The sequence below is a fragment of the Sciurus carolinensis genome, chromosome 5 (genome assembly GCF_902686445.1).
Source record: "Sciurus carolinensis chromosome 5, mSciCar1.2, whole genome shotgun sequence".
Taxonomy (NCBI): Eukaryota; Metazoa; Chordata; class Mammalia; order Rodentia; family Sciuridae; genus Sciurus; species Sciurus carolinensis.
The window spans coordinates 85287074-85313187 of NC_062217.1; the positions used below are offsets into that span (position 1 = coordinate 85287074).

The window sequence follows — 26114 nt, forward strand, 5'->3', positions numbered from 1 at the left end:
CCTTCTCAGTTTCACAAAAACCAAATTTGGAATTTGTGTTTTGATTGAACAGAAATAGGCAGCATGGCTGGGGGCAGTGGCGCACGCCTGCAATCCCAGCAGCTTGGGAGGCTAAGGCAGGAGGATCATGAGTTCAAACCTAGTCTCAGCAACTTAGTGAGACCCTTTCTCCAAATAAAATACAAATAGGGCCGGGGATGTGGCTCAATGTTGAGTGCCCCTGAGTTCAACCCCTGGTACCCAAAAAACAAAAAAGAAATAGGTAAGCTGAGTTTGGCTCTTTATTAAAGAATAACGAGAGTTTAAATTTTTTAAACATGGCCTAACAGTTTAATAACTTTTTCTCTCCCCACTCATACTTGCCCCTCACATGCACATGCATGCACACACACAACTGATCTCTGTCTGAAACATCTCCTGAGTCAATGAGTATGGGCATAACCATTCCAGTTTTAGACACTGAGAAAACTGAAAAGACATGGGCGATGTCATGTACTGTAACTCATGTGTTCTAAAGGAAAAATTTCAACTCTAAAAACCTATAAGCGATTGAGGCAGATAGGGAAGACACTAAAGCACTGAGAAAGATGCTGTCATAGTGACCACTTCTGAAAAAATAGCTCAGTTATTACTTAAAGTCATACTTCCTTAGCAAAGTCAAACAAGGACCAAGTCTTAATTCTTCCTATTACATAGTCAACAACAAACTCACTAGGTATTCTTGAACTTTATACTTTTGGTGGAAACTGAAATCTTTAAAGGAAAAATTTCATGTTGGAACCAACAGGATAGAATTGGACAAACCAGCTAAACCACTTTATTTTAAACTAGTAAGAGAATAACATGGAATTAACAAGAAACTCCTTGTAAGGTAAGAGACCATACCATATGAAAAATTGGCTTCTGAAGGTCCTTACTGTGGTTCCCACCCTTTGGATCTACACAGTAAATCGTATACCCCCCTGACCCCCAAACAGGAAGGTAATTGTGGCTATTCTCCAAAAAGTTAGGAACTCAGGTCCATCTAGGTTAAAAGAATAAATAAGCTAAGGGTTTGGAATAAAATACAGCATCTAAGAACTACTAAGATCAAGGTTCCAGGTTCATCTGCAACTGTGGACTCACTGTAACAAGGACACCAATTCCACAAAGTCATCAGATTTTAAATGACTGTTTTGTATGCACAAGATAAAACTCACTTAACTGGGACTACTAGCCTTTTTTTTTTTTTTTTTTTTTTTTTGGCGGTGCTGGGGATCGAACCCAGGGCCCTGTGCTTGTAAGGCAAGCACTTTACCAACCGAGCTATCTCCCCAGCCCACTAGCATGTTTTTAGCACTGTTTTCATTTGGGGATTTCAATTTTCTACTGTCAGTCTAAAAATAGGCTTTCTACATATTGTCACACTGTTTATAAACTTCAAAATGCAAATTGAACACTGCATTAAGACAAGGTTCCAGTTTTAACTAAATCCCACTTTCTGGCTAATAACCAGTATTTATTGTTTCTTATCTACAAGCACTATCCTAGGTCACAATCCTAGAGACTAGTGTCTCCATTAACCACTGAAAAAAGAGACTTGATTCAAGTTAATTCATCCAAGATTTCAGAGCTACTGGTACAATCAGAATTTAAATGCAATTAAAATTTAATATAGTCTTAATCACTGTACTATAATGCCTCTCAAATCACACACACTAGTCCCCAGCACATAACAGGATATGCAAGATTCCTTTTTTGTCCCTTCTTCCATTTTTCAGATCTTTAATCTTCCTACTCTTACCCTAAGTTCTAACCCTTATTTCTTCGGTATTAGTTTCTGCCTTCAAAATGTCCTAGCCCCCATTTTAAAGCCTAAAAGTTCTTACCATGGCACTGTTCTCTAACCTGTTGTTTTTGTACCAAACCAAGGCAGGCCATATCTTCCAACACAATTCCTTCAACTTGCTTCAGCTCATACCATTCCCAAAAACCTCTGCTGCCTCACTGTCACAGGCCCTTTTTCTAACTGCATACTCTAGGCTACATCACAAATTTATGCTAAATTTCATACAATCTCATGGTATTTTTGCTCTGCACCTTTGGGACTTAAAATATCCACCTGCACTACTTTGTATAAACTTCATATAAGAGATGAAAATCTATTCCCATGCCTCCATTGACTTTCACACTCAGACTGATTGTACACATATATTTAACAAGTTTTACACAGAACGCTAAGAGCACTTTTCTTCATATTTTACAGAGGCGTGAAACATACAGACTTTCTATTAATATTCATACTCATAGTACATCCAAATCTAACTCCTAAATAGATGCATTACAATTTGCTTAGAATTTAAAGGCTTAATGGCAAAAATCAGGGGAGGAAAGAGTATGTTTATTTTACATAACTGGCTGAAAAATAAATTCGAGAGATAGTAAATAAAATTTAATATGGTCTCATACGCCCTGAAGGAGGTGGTGCCCGATTTGGAGGAGTAATCGCTATGTCCAAATAATCGCCTATTTGGAACTTCTGCGACTGCAAAGTCATGGAATCGTCAGTTCCCTTTCTGCCAGACATGGTGCTGCCAATCTCCTTAACTCTGCAGGAAAGGAAATAACTGTTACTGGACCATAAATTAATTGAGTATGCACAACAAAACTGCACATGGGAGTTAATTTATCTTGTAACAGTTCAAAAATTAAAGTACTATATTAAGCTCAACCAGATATTAGATAACATAAAAATAAAAAGTGATTAATGTTTGAAAAAAAATAATACACCCCCTCCTATAACAGTGAAGAGAATTCATTAAAGGAATTATCCCTATCAATTAAAACATGCCAAAGCCAAAGAGATTACAAGAATTAAAAGTGAGTAGTGGGAGGGGTGGGGGGAAGGGAAAAAAATAACAGAATGAATCAAACATTACCCTATGTAAATTTATGATTACACAAATGGTATGCCTTTACGCCATGTACAAACAGAGAAACAACATGTATCCCATTTGTGTACAATAATAAAAAATAAATAAATTAAATTAAAAAAAAAAAAAAAAAAGTGAGTAGTTACTTACCGATAGCCAGGTCTTTTAAGATCCATAAAAACAATTGCAAAATTGAAGTGTGTTCCTTTCTTTCTAGCTTCTGGGTAGACTTCTTTTACTAAACTAGTCAGTTCTTTCAAAGTTGCATCCATCCTGAATTTTTTTTTTAAAAGACAAGTACATATATTAGTCAGTAATAATGGAACAAGGATAATGACAATGAGTTATTACAGGTGTCCAAATTGTGACTTATGTTAGAAAATACCAACGTCTTATATTAAAGCTTAATTGTAAAGCAGGTAAAAACACTCTGCTTCCAAATACTACCTGTACTAGCTCAATGTTGGAATTTCTGATGAATTAAAGCCAGACACTTAGGGCTAGAGATGTAGCTCAGTGGTAGAGCATTTGCCTAACAAGCATGAAGTCCTGGGTTTGATCCCTGGCACAATCAATAAGTACTAAAAGGGATTTCAGAGGTTCTATTGCTACATAACATCTTATGGTTCCGTGATTTACCTCACTAAAGGCAGCTAATCCAAATTAATTCATATACACAAAATAATTTTATTTCATTATTTCTAAGACATGTACTCTTCCACATTTAGAATCTCAAACTGGAAAGCATCTTGGAATCAATGTACTGAGGAAGCATTTTCATAAAAAAGTGTGTTTTTTCCTTCTTGGATGGAATCTTATGATTTTACAACAATCTTAGAGCCTAAGAAATTTTCAAGACAAATCATTGGATCCTTTCATAATATAGATTCTTACCCTGCAAATATTTGAACTCAGAACTTAATAGGGTCTCCTGAGCTAATATGGCACAATCTGAAAAAAACCTTTATATATAAGCATCTTAGAAATAAAACCCACCCAGAATACATTTTTTATATTGTTTTCTTTCATGACAAGTGGAAAAATGAAGTGGACAGCTTGGAATCTGAAACAATCCTGCCAGGAGAATGCTAGAAAATGGCAAAAGGACACTAGGCACTCATGAAGAATGAGAACTATAACGAACAGCATCAAGCAGGGAAATCAAATCAAACGGTTCATTATTTTAGCTCTGTACTCTAAAAATCACCACCACATCAAAGCACTGGCTTTACCTATACTGATGACCACGTCATCTTCCATTTTCTACTGCTCCCAAATCTTTCTCAATAACCCCATAACAGAACAGTTTTAACCCCATAACAGAACAGTTTTCTCCCCAAAACACACCCTTTCTCTGATATTCCTATCAAAAATACCATCATCTGCCAGGCATGGTGGCAGACGCCTGTAATCCCAGAGAATCAGAAGGCTGAGGCAGGAGAATCTTGAGTTCAAAGCAGCCTAGTGAGGCCCAAGGACTCAGCAAGACCCTGTGTCTAAATAAAATACATAAAAGGGCTGGGATATGGCTCAGTGTTAAGTACAACAAAACAAAACAAAAAACCCACCCAGAACCATCACCCATTTAGATGCCAGGTCATCATCCTGAGTTTGTTCAATTCTTCCCACCTTGTTCCTGTATTTAGATGTTTCTACCTAAATACAGATCAACCTCTACTTTTCTCCATCCTGCCATTGTTGCTTGATTTTGACCTCTCATTATTTAACCCTGTATATGTTGCCTCCAACCCATCTGTGTTTCAAAGTTTATTTTTTCCAGAGAAGGCCACACTAGGCAGTCATGCAAGGGAGAAGCTACACGACTGCCTTTCCCAACCTGATATGTGCCCAATGTTTAAAGCAGAGAAAAAGTCATATGCAGATAATGTAATAAATTATATCCCAAATCTCACCAATCAAGATATCAAGCATATGTTAATGCTGAAACAATACAAAAATATAATTCATGCTATAAACATTATGACTTTAATAAAAATTGTTTAATTTTACTCTACCAGAAGAAAATAAAAGTCAAATTGAAGCAGTCAGTAAAACTTCAGATAAAGATTCACTGTTATCCTTCCTCTTATATAATTCTGTATTCTTTTTTGAGTTCATATTCTATTCTGCAATTATAATTAACCCTGGTCATTTTAACTTTGTCCCCAGTGAACTCCCATGGCATAAATTCTGAGATCAGACTTGATATTCCTGTCTTGGGGGTGACTTTTTAACCTGATATTTGGATGTTATTCTGTATCAATGACTTGAGTACAGTATATACTAGTGATATATATCAGAAAGGACTCTTTTTCCTTTCTAAAATGTTTTCCATACTGTCATAGTGCTCATAATCAACTTGGGGAATTTAGTTCACAACTTTTACCACTTCTGACAACGTGAACTAACAGCTTTCCACCCTTCATGGACTATCTTCTCAAATAACTGAAGTGCCAAATATTGCTTTCTGACTACTAAAGTTTGAGGACAAAGATAGCGAATGTAAGAAGTACTCCCTTGGGGCTTAGGCTTTGCTGGGTGACTGTGAGGCTCAGTATTATGGGCCAACTTGGCAAACCTATAGCCCCAGTTACTCAACCAAATTCAAATTTATGAGTTGCTATGAGATATTCTGTAGATGTGATTAAAGGCTGTAACTAGTTGACTTCAGATTGGGGAGACTGACCTATATAACCTGGGCAGGCCTGATTCAATCAGTAGAAAGGCCTTAAGAGTAAACTTGCGGCTGCCCCAAAGAAATTCTAGCTATGGAGACCAATGTCAGCTCATGTTCATACTCAAAGGTTCAGCACCTTTCCTTTTGGAGAGGGCCTGTCCTAAAAATTAATGACCCAGAGGCCTACCCAGCCCCCACAGTCACATAAGCCAATTATTTGCAGTAAACCGCTTTACCTGTTTAATGGGTACCCAAGGACAGGAATATACCACTTCTGTGGTGTTTGGCTTATTCCTTAAACTCTACATAGTACTGTCTCTGGTGGGATCCTCTTCTACTAATTTCTCCTTACCTTGTCTTAGGACTGCCTACTTTATGATCAGACCTTCTTATCTGTGGGTTCCACATTCATAGTTCAACCAACTATGAACTGAAAATATTCAGAAGAATACTTTGGTCCTGTACTGAACATGGACCAATAGACTTACTTTTTCATCATTAGTCCTTGAACAACATGGTATAATAACTATTTACACAACATTTAAATTTTACTATGTATTATAAAATCTAAAGATGATTTAAAATATGCCAGAGAATATGTGGAGCTTTTATGCAAACACAATGGTATTTTGTATAAAGAACTTGAACATCTTAGGATTTGGGTATCCATGGGTATCCTAGAACCAATTTCCCACGGAGAAAGAGGAATGACATTCTCCTCCAATACACTGAACACAGTACTTTGAAAACTGGAAATCTTATTTGTTGGAAAAAATTTAATCTTGGAAAACAAGTTTTCGATAAGCCATTACTGAATAATTCTGTTATATCAACTTTCCTAGAACTTTTACCCTTGAATTGACACAGATGTGAAAGAATCGTAATACTACATAAATTTAACAAGATCTTCCAAAAAAGACAAAGTCCCAATCTTCAAAGGATTAGGTTGTAATACGGGGCTTATGGCTAAAAAAACAAAAAAACACACACCTTTTTGGGAATTAAATTGTACAACTGCTGTAAAAAAGAGTTTAGTGGTAGCTCAAAAAATTAAAGTTACCACATGACCAAACAATGCACTCCTAGGTATAAATGTAAAAGGACAGAAAATAGGGATGCAAGCACATATTTATACACCAATGTTCTAAAGTAGCATCATTCACAACTGCAAAAAAAGACTGAACATTCAACAACAGATGAGTAGATAAAATATGGAAAGATTAGAGGATACCAGGAGCTGGGGGAAGAGGTACAAAGTTAATGCTTAATGGATACACCTTCTGCTGGGATGAAAACGTTTCAGAAATGGTAGCTGCGCAACTATGTGAATGTTAATCATACCAACTGTACAAATCAAGCACCAATTACGGGCTTATGGTAGAGTCCTAATCTGGAGTAGGGCACAGGAGAGGTATGATGATATAAAACATTTGGATGCCAGTCTTCACTAAACACACCCAAAGTTTTTCCCCTAAGCTTCAGAGCACAAATCACTCGGTTTTCAGTGGTGACATATTTTTGGTGCTATTAAATGGAAATACTTTTTGAGCATAACAAACATCACTTCCACCTTACCATGCTTTCTCAGTACCATTTATTCGGCTGAATCTCTCGAGGATGCATTTTAATGATCTAAACATCGTTTTTGTACCAGGCAGCCACAATGGTGATAGCAATATTCTGTCAATTCTTACCAGGCTCAAAGTTTCAACGTTAAATATAAAAGCGTTACAAGATGAGCAAATCCCCTTCTACCTTATAACAAAAACCTCTGAGAACCACATCTAAGGGCGCCAAGTGGAAATGAGAAATTTGTATTAAAATTCTGTTCTTGCAAAGACAAGCTGCAGGTCGGCGACAGAGGTTTCCTGACCCTGCCGCAGAGCTCACCAAGTATAAATCTGCAGCTCGCTGGAGGGTACGTTTCCGCGGGAGAACTCATCCATTCGGTGGTGACGGCCGTTATTGGTGGTGAAGACTCGCAGCAGCAGCGGGCATGTCTTGGGGAAGAAGGAAAAGGAAGAACATAAGTTAACACAGAAGCCAAGTGAATCCGGAGCCAGGAGGCGTTGCGGCCTCCCGGCTGCCCCCGGAGCAAAAACACCGCCTTCTCCCGCACACAGACCGCGTCTCTTTGCCTTGCCGGACCCACCCCACTTCTTCCGTTAACCCACAAAATCGGGGTCCTCACCTTTTCGCGGTCAATTGGCTTCTCTGGCTCTTTCTTAATTTCCTCCTGGGTAACGCGCGATTCCACCGCCATCTTCCTCCTTCGGCCCGCGAGACGCTCGCCCTGACCTCCGACCCCTGCAGCGAGCATGAGCACGAAGTCTCTCGCGAGGAGAAGCGCGAGGTTTTATACAGCGCCGGGAACAGGGCGGAGCGTCTCCTCGACGCAGGCGCATTTCATTGTGCAGGGCGGGAGCCCGGGTCGGGCGCGCTTGCGTATTGCGCCCTAGGAGGGGCAAGGAGTGCGCGGGCGGCAGCAGCGGCGAGCCTTTGGTGGAAGCGATCTTGGCTTGTAGCCCTTCGGTTAGTTGGCGAGCAATTTTTTTTCTAACTTAAATGCTCACCAGTTAAAATGGTGTTTTTTTTACGCAGTGATGAAAACCTTAACACAAAACACTTAAGAACATTACAGACGTTAAGTAACAACTTTAGCAAAATATCGATCTTTCTGAAATGAGTAACAGACTCCTCTACGGACAGAGGCGCTGCAGAGAGGGAGGAAACAATCAGGAGTGGGAAAGAAAATGAACTGTACTCATCCCATGCCGCGCACACAAAATTCAAGCGAGTCAAAGACCTAAATATGAACAATCAAAGCAGAACTTTTGGAAAATAACGTACTGGAATATTTTCATAACCTGTGGGTAGGCATATGTGCTACGAAACTCATTAATCAGAAAAATTTGATCTGACTAAAGTAAACTGGAAAAGAAAAATTGAACCTTCAAAATACATCATAAGAGAGAAAATCATAAGCCACAGAGCAGGAGAAGATATTTGTAAGCCATTTCAATGGACAAAAACTACAATCCAGAATATGTAAGAACTAAAGAAAAAGACAACCCAGTCGAAAATGGGTATATAACTGAACTGGTGCATTAAAAATGAAATCCCAAAGACCAATAAACATGTAAGATGCTCAAGGTCATTACTAATCAGGAGTTCTCATAAAAGCCATAGATTCATTTTAATTGATTGGTTTAAAATTTCTCACTAGATTGGCAAAAATTAGAAACTCTGACAGTGGCAAGAGAGAGAAGAGAGAGAAGAAGCAGGCAGACCCAGGGAGTGCAGCCTAGATGCCTCTTTTATCACCCAACATATCAGCAAGTCAAGTGGATCCTGCCACTCATTTCCAGCTCCATTCACTTCTTTCACAGGCACCTTCACTTTAATCTAATAAGTGGGCAGGTCCTAAAATGCATATGCCCCTTGTAGAATGGGCATTGTTTGTATGGACATTGTGAACAGTGAAGTTGGTGCTTAATTATTTTGCTAAGAAGTGTTCACTTCAAAGAAAAAGGTGCGATCTTTTACTTTTTTAAACCTTCAGTAGTCTTTAAATATTTAATGTCTGTAAAGTACATTAAGGCAGAAAGAACATCAGATTTTTTTCATAAGGGTATTAAAAATGAAATAGAAACTAATTTGAGACTGGCTCTTCCTTCTTTCAATTGCAGACGTAGACAAGTCTCATGTCCTCCCTGAAAAATGGAGATGATTTAAAAAAAAAAAAAAAAGACACATAGCTACCTGACAGGATTATTGTGAAGATCAAATAAAAGTAACATGACACTGTAAACCGATTCACTTATTTAAATAAATATTTTGTAGCACTTACTATATGACATGCTTAAGAAGTAAAGAAAAGGACAAATTCCCTGCCCTCGTAGTAAGGATATCTGGGTCAAAGAGACAGAAAATAAACAGCACAACCATGTATACATACAGTCAGTGACATAAGAACTGTTTTTGTCAAGTACAGACTGTTAGGTCGGAATTTAGGCGACTGTAGTGGGCAGCGCTGAGCAGCTGGAACAAAGGCCAGCCCGCCAAAGGTGACCATCAAGTGGGCAAGAAAATTCCACTGACCCTTCACATCCACCTGTCACTCAGCAGGACCCCCCTCCCATCCTGGCCTATAAAAACCCTAGGCAGCCAGGGCCACATTCGATTTTCTCTGGGTCCTTACTTAAGCTGTACCCCGGGGGGGGTCTGGGAATTTCGCCCGAGAGCCAAATTCCAATAAAGCTTGCTTCTGCTACTTTCTGTCCAATTTTATTTGGCCGCTAACCGCGCCCACCGAGCTTACACAGACCACACATTCAATTGTGAATTTTAAAAAATATTTTTTAACAAATTTGTTTTAGATGTTGATAGACATTTATTTTATTCATTTATTCATATGCAGTGCTGAGAGTCGAACCCAGTGCCTCACACATGCTGGGCAAGGGCTCTACCACTGAGCCACCAACCCCAGCCCCTCAATCATTTTATGAGATTGTATTGCCTAGGGAGTCACAACTGATTTAGTCTGGGTAAGTATACTCCATGATGTTCACACAACACAAACACATAATGACACATTTCTTAGACTGTATCCCCGACGTTAGTCAAGGTACGATTAAATACATGTACACACAGTGTGCATGTGTTTATTTTCAAATCATGCAGATCATGGTACCTTTGATAGAGAACAAATAGGGCAATAGTTTTTGGTTTGGTCCCTGCCCCCCCCGGGGGGGGGGGCTGTGCTGTGGATGGAACTCAGCGCTTCAAGGGTGCTAGGCGAGCACTGTCACTGAGCTGCATGCCCAGCCCCAGCAGTGTGCTCTGAAGTGACATGGACTGGGCAGGGGAAGCTGGGAGAAGACCTGGGAGATGCGCGTTGCAGGCGGAAGGCGGTCTCTGGGTAGGGGCACGAGGGGAGATGGGGAAAAAAAAAAAAAAAAAAAAAAGTCAGGTGACTGCAGCAGGGAGGACAGAGGAAAAGTGTGAGATGAGACCTGGGAGGTGGGCAGGGCCAGGTGGCCTGAAAGAGACCAGGGTATGAGTCTGAAATTTAGTTGGAATTAGAACTACCATGGTTGGGGTTCTCGCTACAAACAAGAGAAAATTGGTCAGTTTAAGAAAAAACACTGACTGAAAAGATGTTAAAAGTTCACAAAACTGCCACAGAGGCTGATTGAATCAGGCTTGGAAAATGTGCAGTCAAGCGGGGTCCTGGTCACGCCTGCTATCCCAGCCCTCAGAAGGCTGAGGCAGGAGGACCGTGAATTCAAGGACAACTTGAGCAGCATGGATGGATCCGGATCTGGGGCGGGATGGGACAGGGAGGGGTGGGACAGGAGGACAAGCAATCACCCAGGGAGGCTGGGCAGTCGGCGGGGTACACAGACTTGTCTTCACAAACAAGCACGGAGGATCGAGGCTGTGGCCACTGGAGTGGATTCCAACCAGTTGGCCCAGAGACTCTGCAAACACAGAGTTGCTCAAAGTTTGGTGTCTGTGGGCTAAAGGTACCTCTGGGGCATTTTAAGCATAACTACAACTACACTAGGCCAATCATGATGCACTGACCACAGGAGCCATTTATCCACTTTGTAGACAGTGAACAGAAGTGAAAGGAGCAAGGCTGCACCCTGATTCTGCCCTCTCCCCACACACTACTTTTCAATCTAGATTGTTAACTTTAATTAGCCTGTGGGCTTCCACTACTTAAGGGTAGTTCCCTGCTATCAGTGCTCTTTCTTTTTCTCTTGCTCTTGAGGACAGTAACTCTATGTTTGTCTGCTTATTAAACTCTCTTGAGATTGGCTTATTTCACTTAGCATGATATTCTCTAACTCCATACATTTATTTGCAAACGTCACAATATTATTCTTCTTTATGGCTGAATAATATTCCATTCTGTATATATACCACAGTTTCTTTATTCATTCATCTGTTGAAGGGCATCTAGGTTGGTTCCACAATCTAGCTATTGTGAATTGAGCTGCTATAAACATTGATGTGGCTGTGTTACTGTGGTACGCTGATTTTAAGTCCTTTAGGGTATAAACCAATGAGTGGGATAACTGGGTCAAAAGGTGGAACCATTCCAGGTTTTCTGAGGATCCTCCATACTACTTTCCAGAGTGACTGCACCAATTTGCAACTTCACCAGCAATGTATGAGTGTGCCTTTTCCCCCACATGCACACCAACATCTATTATTGTGTTCTTGATAATAGCTGTTCTAATTGGAGTAAGAAAAATCTTAGACCCCATTTGTATACAATGAATCAAAATGCAGTCTGTAAATTTTTTTTTTTAAAATTTAAAAAGAAATGTCAATTTTTATGCAATTGAAAAATTAAAAAATAAAATCTCTTGCGTGAGTTCCCGCATCTTGAGTGCTTTCAAGAAGAAGATGGAATACCGCTGAGTGCTCTGGTTCATATTCCTATCATAAATACCAAACTGGTGATCAGTACGTTTTCTTATCCTATGACTAAACATTATGACACACTTTAAAATGTTACATGTTATAGAAAGAAGACAGACTTATTCAGAACAGAAGCGGTTGCTCACCAATTGGGATGGAAATGTGCTCTGTTAAGGACATCTGAGGACCCACTTCTTCCATTGAGCCGGTTTCCCTGCTGCTCAGTCTTTCTCACGAGGGTTGTGACTCACCTTTGTGGCAACCAAGCACAAGTTCAGACAAATATTTATTTCAATCGATTTCTTCCAAAATGCTTAGTTCAGTTGAGCATGGTGGCACACACCTGCCCGTAACACAAATAAAATACAAACTAGGGCTGGGGATATGGCGCAGTCATTGAGTGCCCCTGAGCACAATCCCCAGTACCCCCCAAAATGAAAATAAATGAAGAAATGAACAGCCAGGAGAGACAATAACGGTAATGGGCACTCTTGCTGTTTACTAAGGAAAGTCACAGAGATCAGTCACAATCCTGAGCTACTGAAAAGAGACCAACAGGTGGCAGTTAAGAGGCCAGGTGAAAACAGCTTTAATTGGCATCAGGACAATTAAAGATATATTTTTCTTCATAATTCTTCCATAATCTCTGGGTCTTTAATAACATCTAATTTGTAACTTGGCGCATTTGTTTTTTTCTCTGCTAAGGTATATGGAGTGCTTTGTCGTTCACACAGAGGTTATGAATTGGGAGTGACTAGGCAGCCAGGGGAACCTTACTGTGAACTGTGTGTCTTTCTTTAGACAAAGGGAGAGACAGCAGCCAGCACTTCCTGCTTTACACACACACACACACACACACACACACACACACACACACGCACGCCTTACGCTGACCACACATCTGCTGCTCTGAGCAGGGCAGAGTGGGCAGACACACGCTCAGTGAGTTCTGGGACTTTGCGACTAGCACGCTTCTGAAACCTTAGCCTTACAGTCAAAAGAAAAGCAGAACCTCTCAGAGGGAACATGGACGGCCACTAGTTTTGGTAGTAAATGTACTTACAGTCCCTCTAAGGTCACCTGCAGAGAATATTTTTTGATAGGTTTGCGTGGTATGCAGTTGGCCTGTGGACAAATTACTGAGAAACACCAAACTATGGGCCAGGCAGGGGATTTCCACAGGAAGAATGAGTTAAGAAAGCTGGATTCCTGACTTATAAACGTTTTTAATTGGATGTGTTAGACTTTCAGGGCTTTCTCTCCCCTCCCCACTGCTTTTTTTTTTCCCCCAGTGTTTGAGGATGTGGGGATGAACCCAGGGCCCTAGGTGAGCTAGGCAAGCACTCTACCCACGAGCCGCACCCCCAGCCCTCTCTCCCTCTTTTTATCTTCCACCACCACTAATTGCTGCTTTCCCGGGATGCCCGGGTACTATATTTCCCAGATTCCCTTGCCTCCAGGGTTCTAGGATTTTCATTCTGTCAAAGACAGGTAGTCATGAATTATTTGAAAAGCAAAGAAATGCAGAAGCCAGGAGCAGTCGTGATGTGAGGAGCACAGCTCATCTGAGGCTCTGCTACAGCACCCGGCTCTTGCTGCTAGTGTGTGACCAGTGTGGGGTTCTGACCAGGAAACAAGTGGCAGCAATGTCCCCAGTCTGTCTCAGCTGCCATGATGAACCTGCCAACTGACACCTGCTTCCCTGACTTGTGTTCCTTTAGTCTTTCCAGCAGTTTTTAAATTTTTTTTTCTTTTTTTGGTGTGGGGGGGGGAGGGTTGGGGAGAGGTACCTGGGATTGAACCAGGGGTGCTTAACTACTGAGCCACATCCTCAGCCCTTTTTTTGTTGTCGTTTATTTTTTATTTTGAAACAAATTCTCACCAAGTTGCTTGGGGCATCATTAAGTTACTTAGAGCCTTGCTAAATTGCTGAGGCTGGCTTTGGACTTGTGATCCTCCTTTCTCAGCCTCTAAGCCCCTGGGATTATAGGTTTGCACCCCACCTGGCCTCCAACAGTTTTTAAAGTGTCCAGTTCCGTAAATTAAATCCCTTTCTGTTTAAAACATCTAGAACGGTTTCTGTTCTTTTTGATTGAACATTGACAGGTAAAGTAATTGGTGCCAGAAGCAGCTCCAGGAAACAACTCTCAGAGGTAGACTCTTCGTGACTTTGGGTTGCCATGACAAAATGCTGTAGACTGAGTAAAACAACAGAGTTTATTTCTCACAGTTCAATCATCAAGCGGTTGGCAGATTCTGTGTCAGAAATGGGCTTTTCCCTCATGAATGGTGCCTTCCATGTATCTTCACATGGTGGAAGGCCAAACAAGCTCCCTCAGCCTCTTTGATAAGGAGAATAACTCCATTCACTAGGGCTCCACCCGAATGACCCAGTCACCTCCCAGAGATCCCAACTCTTGCTACCAACACGTTGGAGATTAGATTTCAATATGATTTTGGAGGGCGTACATGCAGACCATAGCAGTGGGGTTCTAGGATTGGTTGTCTAAGATAGATCTGAAAGCAGTGAAATGGGATCTGGGTGGAAATGGGATCTTGGAGGTACATAGCATTCAGTACCCCCAACAAAGTGACTCTGGTTATTATCTGTGTGTGCAAACAATGAAGACGATTCTTCATGAAAAAAAAAGTATCCTCTCGAAGAAACAATGAGGGGAATGGGGCCCATAAGGACTGGGGAGTGAGCTTGCCTATTGTTGGGGCACAACCAAAATGCCTACAGTCAGGTTTCCTCGCCGAGGCTTTGCTATGTTATGTTTTTAGTGTGTAGCCAGGCTGGGAATCAGCTGTTATGTTAGTCAAGGCCGGAAACACTCTGATTCAGCTTGTAGACTCCAGGTTATAAACATTAACTTGTGAGCATGCACCCCCTAATGTAACCTGTTGGCAGTGTGCCTTCTTTGTTTGGCATATAAAAAGGGCCTATGGAAAAGACTTGGGGACAAAATGGAGGCTAATAGAGGGTAAAAATGGAACTGCCTCAGGCTAAAGTTGAAGCTGGAGGCTGTTACTACCTCTGAATAAAGCATGTCTACTATCCTAACTGTATGTTGTGTCTTCCTAACATGGAACCTTATTTCCTGGGTTTGAGCCCCTACACGTGACACCTATTTGGGCTGCACAAAAAGCTTAGAAAAAGAAAACTTTATGCTCAGGGCTTGTGATTTTTGATTCAAAGCATAGTCAGAAAACCAGAGATCTTTAATAACTGCCCTAAAAGAACCCTTTGCTTCTTATAGCTGCAGGGCTAATACCTCCTCAGACAGCCCCCCAAAGGCTTGAAAATTGAACCAGTGGATTGCAGAACTACAGAACATGTTGAATTTACTGCCTTACCAGTTATTCTGTAAACTTTGGGGAAACCTTCTGATGAAGAAAGCAGGGACTCTGTGAATTGAGGTGGGGCATTGGACACATTTGGATGGATGTGGGTACTCCAAACCTCTCAATTCCACGAATTATTTTTTGCCAGCAGGGGCAACCTCCCTTATCTTGTCTGAGGAGATGTGTTCTTCCTTGTTTGAAGCCCTGAGTAATATCATCTCAGGTTGATGCATTTTAAGGGAATCTTCTCAAGATCTAAGCCCATCTCCTCATTTTCTCCAGACTATAGTCCACAATCAGCAGTTCCCAGGGGTCAGGTTCAAATGTTATTCACAGACAGCAAGAGATCTATGTGCTGAGGGGACTGTGAAATGTTGGTGGAACCTAGAACCATTCACAATCTCCCGAGTGCTTCCTGGTAAGCCTTGACATTCTTGTGACAGGTGTTCTCTCAGCCAAAACTCAACAATGCCCCTGGACACCTACTGGCCAAGCTATAGGAAGGTCTGAGTCCAGGGAGCTGCTTGCCTTGGCCCTGGGGGGCTTATGCTACTGTGGGACACTGGTACCTTTCATGTCCCAATTGTTCCCTTAAGTACTTGATGGGACAACTCCTTGATTTGTACTTTTTTTGCCCCTCTTGGTCTCTTGGTCTCTTGGAATAAAAAACTGGTCCGGGGAGGAAGATTTATCTATCATATTTTAATCTTTTGTTTTGTTCTAATATTGTCAGGAAAAATAATAAAGGTATTTCAAGCTAGGTGCTGTGGTGCACATCTGTAATCCCAGTGGCTCCAAAAGTTGAGGCAGGAGGATCACAAGTTCAAAGTTAGCCTCAGCAATTGAGCAAGGCCCTCAGCAACTTAGCAACACCTAGTCCTATCCTAAAAAAAATAAAAAATAAAAAACAGGCTGAGGATGTGGCCCAGAGGTTGAGCACCACTGGGTTTAATCCCTGGTGCCAGCGGGTGGGGGGGGGGGAGGTATTTCAATTTAAGAAAAAAGAGTGTTGAAAGTAATATACCCAATGTTAGCAGTGGTTAGCAGTGCCTCGGGTTGGTAGGACTATAGATGATTTTTTTTTCTTTTTTTCTTTTTTTTTTTTTTTTTTTTACTTCTTTACTCTTTTCTGTAACTTTCAAATTTCATACAATGGCCATATATTACTTTGATCAGGTGGGAAGTTTAAAAATACTTTAATTCAACTGGGTGAGGTGGCACACACCTGTAATCCCACTGGATTCAGGAAGCTGAGGCAGGAGGATCACAAGTTCAAAGTCGGCCTTAACAACTTAGTAAGGCCCTGAGCAACTTAGCAAGACTTTGTCTCAAAATTTAAATTTTTTGAAAAAGGGCTCAGTGGTTAAGCGCCTCTGGGTTAAATCCCTGGTATCGGTCCCCTGCCAAATGAATTGGTTCAGAAAAATAGATTAAGTGCAGTAAAAAATAATCCATTTTCTTATAACTACTAGGTAGTAATGACAAAGAACTAATTCTAAAAAGGTGTAGTTCTCTCGTACCCCATAAGTAGATATAATTATTATTTATCAGATTTTAAATATATATACACACACACACACACACACACACACACACACACACACACCAGGAATTGAACCCAGGGACACTTAACCATAAAGCCACATTCCCAGACCTTTTTATTTTTTCTTTTGAGGCAAGGTCTCTCTAAGTTGCTTAGTGCCTCACTAAATTGCTGAGGCTGGCAGAGGTGGAGCTGAGAGACAGTTGTGGCTTTTACAAGTGACTCAGACTGAAGGAAGGAATTTAAATGACTTAGAAGTAGGGTTTTTTTGGTTTTGTTTTTTAAAGAATACTAATAGTAATACTAATACTAATCCAATGTATAAAAAAAATACTAAAATTCAAAGTGAAAACAATAGGGTTTTCAAGAGCCAGTGGGGCATTGTCTGTGACATGTAGAGTGGGTACAGCATTTCTGTCTCTTAGGGACAAAAGATTGGTTGACTCTTTTATGAATGGTGTCCAGTAAATCCCTCTACAGCCTTGGAGTGGGAAAAGCCTTTTTAATTATCACTCAAAATCCAAAATCTACAAAAATTTTTTTTTAAATGGTAATTCTTACTACATACAAAACAATCACTGTAAGCGAAAGTCAAAAAAGCAAAATGGCAAGTCAGAGAAAAAGACGTTGGAAACTATGCCACAGACGCAGGACTATTATAAAGTATTATAAGTTCTTAGAAAAGAAAAATCTAGGGCTGGGGAGATAGCTCAGCTGGTAGAGTACTTGCTTCACAAGCACAAGGCCCTGAGTTCAATCCCCAGTACCGCCAAAAAAAAAAAAAAAAAAAAAAAGGAAAATCCAAAAGATAAAACGGGAAAAGGACATGAGTAGTTTACAGAAAAGTAAATACAAATGACCCTTGAAGGAATGAGAGAGCATTCATACCCTCCCATTATCAAAGAAAAGCAAATTAAAACAACAGATTTCACCTTTTACTTCCAAGTTTTGAGGAAACAGTCACTTAGATGTATTGCTGGTGGGATTACAAAGTGGTACTAACCCCATAGAGGATGCCTTATAAATACAGTATTTAATCCCATTAAAAACACATTGAAGGCATTCTCTGTGGTGCACACCTGTAATCCCAGCTACTGGGGAAGCAGAGGTAGGATTGCAAATTGGAGACCAGCCTGGGCAACTTCGTGAGACCCTGTCTCAAAATAAAATTAAAAGTGCTGAGGATTGGGAGAGTGCTTACCTCAAATCTACAAGGCCCATGAGTCCCTCCCCAGTACAGCAAAAATGCATTTGACCCTGCGATCCCATTTCTGAATACTAATCTTCAGATACAGTTGTGTGCATACAAAAGGTTATATTTATAAACTAAAGAACAAAAGACTTAAGACTAAATAACCCAAATGATTATCCATAGGGTCTGGTTAAGTAAACTGTGGCCTATTCACCAAAAGGAGTATAATGTGGCAATAAAGAAAAACACAGACATGGTCATTGTTCAGGATATATTGTTAATGAAAAGCAGAGTATTGTAGACAGTGTGCCACATTTTATGCATGAAAGGGGAAAGGAGGGGAGTAATTAGGAGCATTTGCATTTCTTTGTATATACATGAACATAGAAAAATCCTGTGAGAAACTAGTTACCTAGAGAGATAGTATACCTTGGTGTGTGTGTGTGTGTGTGTATACTATTTTGAACCATCTAGGTGTATTAACCACTCAAGCAAGAGATAAATAAATTTTAACATAAGTAATTAAGAAAACAAACAAAGTCGGACATGGTGGCTCATGCCTGTGATCCCAGTGGCTTGGGAAGCTGAGGCAGGAGGATTGCAAGTTCAAAGCCAGTCTCAGCAACTTAGTGAGGCCCTAAGCAACTCAGTGAGACCCTGTGTCTAAATAAAATGTAAAAAAGGGCTGGGGACATGGCTCAGTGGTTAAGCACCCCTGTATTCATCCCTGGTGAAGAAGAAGAAGGAGGAGGAGGAGGAGGAGGAGGGGGGGAGAAGAAGAAGAAGAAGAAGAAGAAGGAGGAGGAGAAGAAGAAGAAGAGGAGGAGGAGGAGGAGGAGGAGGAGGAGGAAGAAGAAGAAGAAGAAGGAAACAAAGCAATGCTCACTGAGGGGCTCCTGTGTATTGGAGGAAAGAGCAGTCCCAGATCACAAAATCAGAGCAGATAAACTGTTATTTGTGAATGTTCATTTGTTTTCAGCATTGATGATCAGGGCCTCAGGCATACTAGCAAAATTCTCTACCACTGAGTTACATCCCTAGCCCTAATGCCTATGTTTGCAGGTACCAAGACACGTCATCATTCCCTTCCTGACATGCCCACAGAATATTGAATGACTTTCTGAACCTTTTAAACTCTATCCTAATTATATGTTACCAGTTCTGTCTTTCTAGGCCAATGCCTGGCATGAATTAACTGACACTTATTGAATGTTATTTTCTTCTCTCTCTCTCTCTCTCTCTCTCTCTCTCTCTCTCTCTCTCTCTCTCTCTCTCTCTCTCTCTCTCTCTCTCAGTACCGGGATTGAACTCAGAGGTACTTAACCACTGAGCCACATCCCCACATCCCCAACCCTTTTTTTTGTATTTTATTTAGAGACAGGATCTCACAGAGTTACTTAGGGCCTCAAGAAATTGCTGAGGCTGGTTTTGAATTCATGATCCTCCTGCCTCAGCCTCCCATGCAACTGGGGTTACAGGCATACACCACAGCATCCGGTTTATTTCCTTCTCTTGGAGGGTAGGGTCTGTATTGTTTTTCTTTTTGTCCCATGGGTTAGCCTGTGCCTGAACTGACATTTGACAAATGTTGGTTAAGACTTTGTATGAACGAATAAACGAATGAATGAGTGACTGACAAATTGGTCCTACTTAATACATTTGACGACATAAGAGAAAAATAAACATAAAGCAAAGGTGATCATTTTAGGTATGTCTTAGGTTAGACTCCTACTAAGAGCAAGGCAAAACATTCCCAAAACCTAGATCTGCATTATAAATTTCATGTGTGCAGAATTTGTCATTGCTAAGACCGTGTCATCACAGCCTGATAAACAGAATTATTTCAAATGAGAAGTTCTAAGAGATTCCAATTTAGCTATAAATTTATTACTAAAGGTACAATACTTCTTTGGACAGTGCTCAAAAGTGTAGGTACAAGGGACAGGCTGTAATTACAGATATTTCATATTGTCAGAGTGTCTTGACTTTGGTCCTGTTTGGCTCCTGGTGGCCTGCCACACAGATCAGGCACAACAGGAATTCCCTGGCTGAAAATGTGACCAGAGCCTATATAGCAGCAGCTGGGTGGGAGAAGTGCTGCCACCCAAAGGAGAAGGTCAGGTATCACTCTCCATTCCTGGGCGGGTAAGTGGTGGGGGGGGGGGTGAATTCAGGGTCAAGGCCATAATAAGAAAGGCTGAGATAGCGGAGGGGAGGGGCCAGGAATGTCACCGAGGGCAGTGAGGTCACAAAGATGGTGGGCGGGGCATAGCAGAGGGGGAGGGGCCGGTTTCCCTGGCTCCCCACCCACCTCAGGCATTCTGTTCCTAGTGATGGGCTTGATCGTAAGGTGCAGGTTTGGGCTCCCACCCAAAGTCTGGTGTCCGCAGCCAGTTTTCGTGACTGGGCAGGATGTAGTTGCCAAAGTAGTTTTGGCTCCATGGAGGGGCCAAGGGCCGCCCCTCAGTCTTACTGGGACCTGGGTCTGGAAAAAATATTCAGGGTTGTGCCAGCATTGCCTGAAGATGGAAGACCAGGCCCTGATCCTGATACCTTTTGTCGGGAGCTGGTAAAATGTACAGTTATTGGATTTTTTTTTACTGTTATCTTGTTTTTGTGGAGAAGTGTTCAGTCTGTTAGAAGCAGGCTTTATGTGAAAAGAGAAAAAAGCTTGCTCTAAAACTTTCTGAATGAATTGAAGAAAAATGTAAACTACTTGATAAAGTTAGCCTTCTTCAAAAAGAGCAGGAAGGTTTACAGTTATCTTTAAAGGATGCCAATTGTGAGAAGGCATCAAAAGAAGTGCAACATTTGGAGATATACATGAAATGCTGAATTGTTCCAAATCTAAACTTGAGGATAAAATACTCTCTCTAGAAAAAGAGCTAAAAGAAGAGGAATCTAAATGTTCTGAACAGGATGAATCGATGGCAGATATAGCAAAATGGGTAAAGTCCCTAGAAGAGGAATCAAAATCCCTCAAATCACAAGTAGCTGAAGCTAAAACAACCTTCAGAATTCTTCAAATGAATGAAGAAGGACTTCAGGTAGCAATAAAAGAGGTTTTCTTTTTTTTTTAATTGTAAACAAATGGGATACATGTTGTTTCTCTGTTTGTACATAGAGTAAAGGCATACATTTGTGTAATCATAAATTTACATAGGGTAATGTTGGTTGAATTATTCTGTTATTTTTTCCCTTCCCCCCCACCCCTCCCACCCCTCTTTTCCCTGTATACAGTCCTTCCTTCCTCCATTCTTGCCCACCTCCCTAACCCTAACTCTAACCCTAACACTAAACCCTTCCATCCCCCCATTATGTGTCACCATCCACTTATCAGCGAGATCATTCGTCCTTCGGTTTTTTGAAATTGACTTATCTCACTTAGCATGATATTCTCCAATTTCATCCATTTGCCTGCAAATGCCATAATTTTATCATTCTTTATGGCTGAGTAATATTCCATTGTATATATATTCCACAGTTTCTTTATCCATTCATCAATTGAAGGACATCTAGGTTGGTTCCACAATCTGGCTATTGTGAATTGAGCAGCAATGAACATTGATGTGGCTGTATCACTGTAGTATGCTGATTTTAAGTCCTTGGGTATAGGTCAAGGAGTGGGGATAGCTGGGTCAAATGGTGGTTCCATTCCAAGTTTTCTAAGGAGTCTCCATACTGCTTTCCAGAGTGGCTGCACTAATTTGCAGCCCCACCAGCAATGTATGAGTGTACCTTTCTCCCCACATCCTCGCCAACACCTGTTGTTGCTTGTATTGTTGATAATCGCCATTCTAATTGGGGTGAGATGGAATCTTAGCGTGGTTTTGATTTGCATTTCTCTTATTACTAGAGATGTTGAACATTTTTTCATATGTTTGTTGATTGCTTGTAGAGCTTCTTCTGTGAAGTGTCTGTTCATTTCCTAAGCCCATTTGTCGATTGGATTATTTGCATTCTTGGTATAGAGTTTTTTGAGTTCTTTATAGATTCTGGAAATTAGTGCTTTATCTGAAGTATGAGTGGCAAAGATATTCTCCCACTCTGTAGGCTCTCTCTTCACATTACTGATAGTTTCCTTTGCTGAGAGAAAGCTTTTTAGTTTGAATCTATCCCAGTTGTTGATTCTTGCTTTTATTTCTTGTGCTATGGGAGTCCTGTTAAGGAAGTCTGATCCTAAGCCAACAAGTTGAAGGTTTGGACCTACATTTTCTTCTATAAGATGAAGGGTCTCCGGTCTGATTCCGAGGTCCTTGATCCATTTTGAGTTTAGTTTCATGCATGGTGAGAGATATGGGTTTAGTTTCATTCTGTTGCATATGGATTCCCAATTCTCCCAGCACCATTTGTTGAAGAGGCTATCTTTTCTCCATTGCATATTTTTGTCACCTTTGTCCAGTATGAGAAATTTGTATTTATTTGGGTTGTGTCTGTGTCCTCTATTCCGTACCATTGATCTACCTTTCTATTTTGGTACCAATACCATGCCGTTTTTGTTACTATTGCTTTGTAGTAGAGTTGAAGATCTGGTATTGCGATACCCCCTACTTCACTCTTTCTGCTAAGGATTGCTTTAGCTATTCTGGGTTTCTTAGTCTTCCAGATGAATTACATAATTTCTTGCTCTATTTCTGTAAGGTACATCATTGGGATTTTAATTGGAATTGCATTGAATCTGTATAGCACTTTTGGTAGTATGGCCATTTTGACAATATTAATTCTTCCTATCCAAGAACATGGGAAATCTTTCCATCTTCTAAGATTTTCTTTAATTTCTTTCTTTAGGGTTCTGTAGTTCTCATTGTAGAGGTCTTTCACCTCTTTTGTGAGATTGATTCCCAAGTATTTTATTTTTTTCGATGCTATTGTGAATGGGGTAGTTTTCCTAATTTCTCTTTCTGAAGATCCATCACTTATGTATAAAAATGCATTAGACTTATGTGCATTGATCTTATGTCCTGCTACTTTACTGAATTCACTTATGAGGTCTAAAAGTTTTCTGGTGGAATTTCCTGGTTCCTCTAAATATATAATCATATCATCAGCAAATAGGGATAGTTTGAGTTCTTCTTTTCCTATTCGTATCCCTTTAATTTCTTTGGTCTGTCTAATTGCTCTGGCTAGAGTTTCAAGGACGATATTGAATAGAAGTGGTGAAAAGAGGGCATCCCTGCCTTGTTCCAGTTTTTAGGGGGAATGCTTTCAGTTTTTCACCATTTAGAATGATACTAGCCATGGGCGTAGCATAGTGGACTTTACAATGTTAAGGAATGTTCCCACTATCCCTATTTTTTCTAATGTTTTGAGCATGAAGGGGTGCTGTATTTTATCAAATGCTTTTTCTGCATCTATTGAAATAATCATGTGATTCTTAACTTTAAGTCTATTGATATGGTGAATTACATTTATTGATTTCCTGATGTTGAACCAACCTTGCATCTCTGGGATGAAACCCACTTGATCATGGTGCACTACCTTTTTAATATATATTTGTATGCAATTTGCTAAAATTTTGTTGAGAATTTTTGCGTCGATGTTCATTAAGGATAATTGGTCTGAAATTTTCTTTCCTCGATGTGTCTCTGTCTGGTTTAGGTATCAGGGTGATATTGGCTTCATAGAATGAGTTTGGGAGGGTTCCCTCCTCTTCTATTTCATGGAATACTTTGAGAAGTATTGGAATGAGTTCTTCTTTAAAGGTTTTGTAGAACTCGGCTGAGAACCCATCTGGTCCTGGACTTTTCTTTGTTGGTAGACTTTTGATGACTTCTTCTATTTCATTACTTGAAATTTGTCTATTTAAATCGTGTATGTCCTTCTCGTTCAGTTTAGGCAATTCATATGTCTCTACAAACCTGTTGACGTCTTCGAAATTTTCTATTTTGTTGGAGTATAGATTTTTAAAATAGCTTCTAATTATGTTTTGTATTTCAATCATGTCTGTTGTGATATTTCCTTGTTCATTCCGAATTTTAGTGATTTGGGTTTTCTCTCGTCTTCTCTTTGTTAGTGTGGCTAAGAGTTTATCAATTTTGTTTATTTTTTCGAAGAACCAACTATTTATTTTGTCGATTTTTTGTATTGTTTCTTTTGTCTCAATTTCATTGATTTCAGCTCTGAGTTTAACTATTTCCTGTCTTCTACTACTTTTGGTGTTGGTCTGTTCTTCTTTTTCTAGGGCTTTGAGCTGTAGTGTTAGGTCGTTTATTTTTTGAGTTTTACTTCTTTTATTGAATGCGCTCCATGAAATAAATTTTCCTCTAAGTACTCTTTCATAGTGTCCCAGAGATTTTGATATGATGTTTCTTTGTTCTCATTTACCTCTAAGAATTTTTAAATTTCCTTCCTAAAATCTTCTGTTATCCATTCATCATATAATAGCATATTGTTTAATCTCCAGGTGTTGGAGTAGTTTCTGTTTTTTACTCTTTCATTTATTTCTAATTTCAATCCATTATGATGTGATAGAATACAAGGTAGTGTCTCTATCTTCTTGTATTTGCTAACATTCGCTTTGTGGCATAATATATGGTCTATTTTAGAGAAGGATCCATGTGCTGCTGAGAAGAAAGTGTATTCATTCTTTATTGGATGGTATATTCTATAAATGTCTGTTAAGTCTAAATTATTGATTGTGTTATTGAGATCTATGGTTTCTTTGTTCAATTTTGGTTTGGAAGATCTGTCCAGTGGTGAGAGAGGCGTGTTAAAATCACCTAGTATTATTGTGTTGTGGTCTATTTGGTTTCTGAAATTGAGAAGGATTTGTTTGACATACATAGATGAGCCATTGTTTGGGGCATAGATGTTTATGATTGTTATGTCTTGCTGATTTATGCTTCCCTTAAGCAGTATGAAATGTCCTTCTTTATCCTTTCTGTCTAACTTTGGCTTGAAGTCCACATTATCTGAAATGAGGATGGATACCCCAGCTTTTTTGTTGAGTCCATGTGCATGGTATTTTTTCCCCATCCTTTCACCTTTAGTCTATGGGTATCACTTTCTATGAGGTGAGTCTCTTGCAGGCAACATATTGTTGGGTCTTTCTTTTTAATCCAATCTGCCAGTCTATGTCTTTTGATTGATGAGTTCAGGCCATTAACACTCAGGGTTATTATTGAGATATGATTTGTATTCCTGGTCATTTGGCTCATTTTTTAAATTTTATTATTTGACAATTCCTTTAGGATAATTCCTCCCTTTGCTGATTTGCTTCTTTGTTTTTCATCTCTTCCTCATGGAATATTTTGCTGAGAATGTTCTGTAATGCTGGCTTTCTTTTTGTAAATTCTTTTAGCTTTTGTTTATCATGGAAGGATTTAATTTCATCGTCAAATTTGAAGGTAAATTTTGCTTGGTATAAGATTCTTGGTTGGCATCCATTTTCTTTCAGGGCTTGAAAAATGTTGTTCCAGGCCCTTCTAGCTTTTAGGGTCTGGATTGAAAAATCTGCTGATATCCATATTGGTTTCCCCCTGAATATAATTTGGTTCTTTTCTCTCACAGCCTTTAAAATTCTGTCTTTATTTTGTATGTTAGGTATTTTCATTATAATGTGCCTTGGTGTGGGTCTGTTGTAATTTTGTGTATTAGGAGTCCTATAAGCCTCTTGAACTTGATTTTCCATTTCATTCTTTAGGTTTGGGACATTTTCTGATATTATTTCATTGAATAGATTGTTCATTCCTTTGGTTTGTTTCTCTAAGCCTTCCTCAATCCCAATAATTCTCAAATTTGGCCTTTTCATGATATCCCATAGTTCTTGGAGATTCTGTTCATGATCTCTTACCATCTTCTCTGTTTGTTCAACTTTGTTTTCAAGGTTAAATATTTTGTCTTCAATATCTGAGGTTCTGTCTTCCAGCTGTTCTATCCTATTGGTTATGCTTTCTTGGAGTTCTTAATTTGGTTTATTGTTTCCTTCATTTCAAAGATTTCTGTTTGTTTTTTTTCAATATCTCTAACTCTTTATTGAAATGATCTTTTGCTTCTTGTATTTGCTCTTTT

General features: G+C 39.9%; 1 protein-coding gene and 1 pseudogene across 2 annotated transcripts; one reads left to right on the forward strand and one right to left on the reverse strand.

The window, feature by feature from the left end:
• Nucleotides 1–2359: 2359 nt before the first annotated feature.
• On the reverse strand, nucleotides 2360–12269 carry Sap18 (Sin3A associated protein 18). Of its 2 annotated transcripts, XM_047552258.1 has the most exons (5): nucleotides 12171–12269; nucleotides 7781–7896; nucleotides 7480–7589; nucleotides 3063–3185; nucleotides 2360–2588 (listed from the first exon to the last, which is right to left on the reverse strand). In XM_047552258.1, the coding sequence occupies exons 1-5, from the start codon at nucleotides 12223–12225 to the stop codon at nucleotides 2432–2434; spliced, it is 561 nt and encodes a 186-aa protein (XP_047408214.1). In that variant the 5' UTR covers nucleotides 12226–12269; the 3' UTR covers nucleotides 2360–2431. The 2 variants fall into 2 exon arrangements, with proteins under 2 accessions (XP_047408214.1, XP_047408216.1); XM_047552260.1 differs by lacking the exon at nucleotides 12171–12269 and having other exon boundaries at nucleotides 7781–7909.
• Nucleotides 12270–20544: 8275 nt separating this feature from the next.
• LOC124985630 (melanoma inhibitory activity protein 2-like) overlaps nucleotides 20545–26114 on the forward strand; it is a 74754-nt pseudogene continuing 69184 nt past the window's right edge.

Excerpts from the sequence above, each read along its gene's own strand:
- Sap18 (XM_047552258.1), bottom strand. The coding sequence starts at position 12,225 with ATGGAAGAAGTGGGTCCTCAGATGTCCTTAACAGAGCACATTTCCATC. Across the intron at positions 7,897-12,170 it reads GCACATTTCCATCCCAATTG|GGGTCGGAGGTCAGGGCGAG; the intron begins GTGAGCAACCGC and ends TGCTCGCTGCAG. Across the intron at positions 2,589-3,062 it reads CTTAAAAGACCTGGCTATCG|AGTTAAGGAGATTGGCAGCA; the intron begins GTAAGTAACTAC and ends CCTTTCCTGCAG.